At 30.4% G+C, this 4,997-nt stretch overlaps 1 protein-coding gene across 1 annotated transcript in view; it reads left to right on the top strand.

Moving 5' to 3' along the window:
- The window catches only part of LOC108576218 (solute carrier family 12 member 9), a 6,608-nt gene extending 3,014 nt beyond the window's left edge, over positions 1-3,594 (top strand). The window contains 8 exon segments of the mRNA XM_017939172.1: positions 90-224; positions 513-850; positions 930-1,113; positions 1,116-1,388; positions 1,457-1,664; positions 1,749-2,537; positions 2,595-3,023; positions 3,117-3,594. Coding sequence (XP_017794661.1) covers positions 90-224; positions 513-850; positions 930-1,113; positions 1,116-1,388; positions 1,457-1,664; positions 1,749-2,537; positions 2,595-3,023; positions 3,117-3,315 — 2,555 coding nt within the window. The 3' untranslated portion in view covers positions 3,316-3,594.
- Positions 3,595-4,997: the final 1,403 nt, after the last annotated feature.

The raw sequence follows: 4,997 nt of genomic DNA, 5'->3' as shown, positions 1-4,997 counted from the left end.
ATAATTTTAATTACAAAATTAAATTTTTTAATCATATATATAAACATATCTTTGTATTGATTTAGTACTATATAAATTTTACATTCTAGGATATATTGTGGGCAATGCTGGATTACTTGTCACTTTGACACAATTCATAATTGCATATGGAATTTTATTATTTACTGTTGCATCTGTATGTGCAATTTCAACAAATGGAGCAGTTGAAGGAGGTGGTGCTTATTGTATCCTTGACTAAAAGTCATATTGCATTGTAAAATACTGTTATTGCTCTCAGCAATTATGAATCCATTGAGAATAAAATCCATATCTTGTATAGAGATAAGGTATCAATTACCACCTCTATGTTTTCATTATGTGCTGAATGTTGGATAATATGTTTGACTTTTGTTTAGTGTCAAATTGTTAATATAGAACTTCAAAAAATAATTCAAAATGTGAAAAAATTAATAACATATATGTATTTTTTATTAGATGCTGTATCAATATTTTCCTTATTAATTATTATACAGTCATGATTAGTCGTACACTAGGACCAGAATTTGGTGGTTCTATAGGCACATTATTTTTTATGGCTAATATTGTATCAAGTGCTCTTTGTATTGCTGGTTTTGCAGAAGGTTTAATAGAAAATTTTGGACCATCTGGTTATTTGGCTGGTAAAAGTGCTCTCATACCTGATGGTACATGGTGGCGGTTTTTATATTGTTCTGTATTAAATACTGCCAATTTAGTAATATGTCTAATAGGAGCAGCAATGTTTGCAAAGACTAGTGTTGCAATTTTGGCTGTTGTTAGTGTCTGCTTAATAAGTATTTTCATAAGCTTCTTAGCACAAGGATCCATGGAGGTAATTATATTGAAAACAGAAAATTTATCAGTTAAATGCAATCTAATGTATAACTTATCTAATGTATTTTTTATTATAGATACCAATTCCAAATGCAAATGAATTGATTCAAAATGCAACATATCATGTTAATGGCACTTATACAGGATTACTGTCATCTACTCTTATAAGTAATCTTTATTCAAACTACAGTCCTGATTATTCAAGTAAGGGAGCAATGACTGACTTTGCAAGTGTTTTTGGTGTATTATTTAGTGGTGTAACTTAGGTGAATTAAAAAATCCAGGAAGAAACATTCCGCGTGGAACTTTATCAGCAGTATTATTTACATTTATATGTTATATTCTGTTATCTATTCTTACAGCTGCAAGTACAAGTCGATTTTTATTGCAAAATAATTTTATGTATATGATGCCAATTAATATTTGGCCACCATTTGTAGCAGTTGGTATATTAACAGCAACATTTAGTGCTGGTTTAAGTAATTTAATAGGATCAAGTAGAGTTTTAGAAGCACTAGCAAAAGATAATGTGTTTGGTAAGTGAATAGAAATTTGAAAGTTTTTATGTAATTCCCATATACTTCTGCACATTTAATACTTACAGGATCTGGTTTAAATTTTATAACACAAGGGACGTGGAAAGGAAATCCAATTGCTGCAGTTTTAACTTCATGGACTTTAGTTCAAATAATTTTGTTAATTGGTTCTTTAAATACTATTGCTCAGATTAATTCAGTATTATTCTTGTTGAGTTATTTGGCTACAAATTTGGCTTGCCTTGGATTGGAGCTTGCAAGTGCTCCAAATTTCAGGTATTTCTCATTGCAAATTTACATCATTTAAAACCTTTACATTTTTTGAATAAAGTAATTGAAATTCCTGTATCTTTTTTACAGACCAACATTTAATTATTTTACATGGCATACAGCAACAATTGGACTTCTTGGTACATTAATAATGATGTTTGTTATAAATAGTATCTATGCTTCCAGTAGTATAATACTATGTTTAATTTTAATTATTGTGCTGCATTTGTTTTCTCCAAGTAAAAATGCTCCTTGGGGAAGCATATCTCAAGCACTTATATTTCATCAAGTTCGAAAGTACTTATTAATGTTAGATTCACGAAAAGATCATGTAAAATTCTGGCGACCACAAATACTGTTAATGGTAGCTTCTCCGCGATCAGCGTGTCCACTTATAGATTTTATAAATGACTTGAAAAAAGGAGGACTTTATGTAATAGGGCACGTAAAAATTGGAGAATTTTTAGGACAAAATATTGACCCTGCTATAGAAGAATATCCTCATTGGTTAAGTTTAGTTGATCATATGAAGGTAAAAGCATTTGTCGAGTTAACAGTTACAAAAACTGTACGCGAAGGATTACACCACTTAATTAGAATATCTGGAATGGGAGCAATGAAACCAAACACAATTGTTCTTGGTTTTTATGATGAAAAAGCGCCAATAGATTTTTTTAAGAATTCCCAGTATGCAACAGATATGTTTGAAAACGTTTCAACATTATCGAACAGTACTGCATTTCCTCTAAGACAGATAGATGGAGAAAAGTACCTGGATCCAGTACAATATGTAGGAATGTGCTCAGATGTTTTAAAAATGAAGAAAAATTTGTGTTTATGCAGAAATTTTGACACATTGAATAAATTACAAATAACTAAGTAAGTATATGATTAAGTTTTCACAAGTTAGGTATCATCATGTTACTTGCTTTTCAGGAATTCTTCTTTAAAATACATTGATGTATGGCCTGTGAATTTTTTTCAACCTACTGATCAAGATCCATTTGACACAACATCATTATTTATGCTCCAACTGGCATGCATTATTAATATGGTACCTGCATGGAAAAATTTGCATCTCAGGGTGTTTCATTGTGAAAGTTCAGACAGTACTGCAAGTTTGAGTACTTCTGATTCACAAAATTCGATCAGTGAATTTCCAAGAGTTTCCAATGAACATCGTATAAGAAAACTATTAAATATGCTAAGAATATCTGCATCCATAAAGAAAATTCCTGATTGGGAAGTACAAGTACGTGGATTAAAAGGTAGATCTCTCATCGAGTTAAGAGTTGAAAGTCAATATGAGTCGAGCGCTGAAGGCAGCGATGTCTTAAGTAATGTTTCACGTGCTTATATTTTAAGGTGAACATCATATTTTAATATTTCATTTAATATTTTATATTCAATGAATTTTTGAATAATTCGGACTTTTAATATGTTGATTTTACTTTTCAGTGTGAATCAGTTAATTAGGCAACATTCTTCTCAAACTGCTGCAACATTCATTTATTTGCCTGCCCCACCAGTATCAAATACATGGGACGAAAATGCTATGTATCGTCAGTACCTTCAATTGTTAACAGAATTAACTGCAGATTTACCACCTATAATATTAGTGCACGGTGTTAGTGCTGTTACGTCAACAACACTATAATGAAATGTAAATATAGGAATAGAAGTGCTTATTGTACAAGTTTTGCAAAAGAAAGTATTATTTAATGAATATCATATGCAACCTTAAGTTATTTTTTATAATTCTTATGTTTTTTAAAGAACGACCATTGGCATCTGAAGGAGCAGAAAGATATCAAAAGTATTTTTTCGTTTTTAATTACATGATTATAATAGTATAATGACTAACTCGACGGTAATAATGCTTTCTTATTACAAGAAAAAAATTTTAATCTTGGAACAAATATAGTTTATTGCTGTGGCGACGAATTCATTCTATAAGAGTTTTTAGGAGCGAATATTTTTAAAATGTTGACACAAGTCTTTATTAAGGAATATGTAAATTGTATCTTAACACATTCATACATAAAACTATTTCTATATCAATTTTTTATACCCTATTTAATGTTAACATAAATTTAATTCAATAGCAGTAAAAAAATGGATGTAAAACGAAGAGAATTATTATTTTTATACATCTTGTAAACCAAAAAAAAAATATTCACAATTACTTCATCAATAAATTATGTATGTATAACCTGTTTTATGCACATGACTTTCTTTTAATATTTCTTAAAGAAACTATTATGTTCTCAATAAATACACAATAGAAAAAAAGCGTTCAAATTTTTAAGAATGAAATCTTATTCGAAATTTTTTTCGAATAAAATGTAAAACGATATCCCTTATTCGTGATGTTTATTCGTCTTGAAGTTATTTCGAATAACGAATAAAATATCAGGTCCTGTATTGTATTTTTACAATAGAACAAAGAGACATAAGCGATCACATTTTGAAAAAAAAAAAAATGAAGTTGGATTAGTCTGGCTTTGAGGTACAGAAATATTATTGTAAGAGTCCAAAAACACAAAATGTTTTTTTTATGTTAATTTATTTTATAACAATTAAAATGCTTAAAAAAAATGAGATACAAGATACACAAGGTTAATAAAAATAATAAGAAGAAGAAAGAAAGAAATACATTAAATTAACACGTTCGTCACCATGTCACCCATATCTGGGTGACGGGTATGCTTCCGTGGGGGCCCCGTCACCCAGATATGGGTGACGTTCTTCTTCGTCAAGTTAAGTAGGATTTCACAAGTAATTTATAAAAATCCATACAACACAAGAATTTCATGGAATATCACACTGTATTATACTATACATTAATTTATATTTAAAATAAAATATAACTTTATACTACGTAGCATGGTATTCGTTAAAACAGTTCAAACACATTTATGGTGATTTTCGACAATTGGGACAATATGTTGTAGTCTTTTTTACATTTTTTCTCGCTTCCTGGCGTTCGAGAGTTTGTCTCTTCTTCTGGTAACATAGAACGCAAATTCCAGCTAATCGCTCTGTTTTCGTTCTTGCGCTCCGACTATCGGATTTGGTTCCCCGCGAGGAACTCGACCGATTCACGCTGGGCGATCAACGTGTTAAGGCGACATACAAATGAACTGCAAGTTATTGCTTATCACGATTTGACGCTTACAACTTCACACTTTTAATCTCGCATGCCCCCTTTGAATTTTCTGGCACGCACTTCGAAGTCCAGTAAGCTTAGCGACTCATTACTTAAAAATGCCACAACGCTAAAAATAATTTTTCGATAAAATCAATAAGTCAACGTCGCATTTTCTCGAACTGTTTGTA

The sequence above is a fragment of the Habropoda laboriosa genome, unplaced genomic scaffold, assembly GCF_001263275.1.
Source record: "Habropoda laboriosa isolate 0110345459 unplaced genomic scaffold, ASM126327v1 scaffold212, whole genome shotgun sequence".
NCBI classification, from domain to species: Eukaryota; Metazoa; Arthropoda; class Insecta; order Hymenoptera; family Apidae; genus Habropoda; species Habropoda laboriosa.
This window is presented reverse-complemented; position numbering and strand designations above follow the sequence as displayed.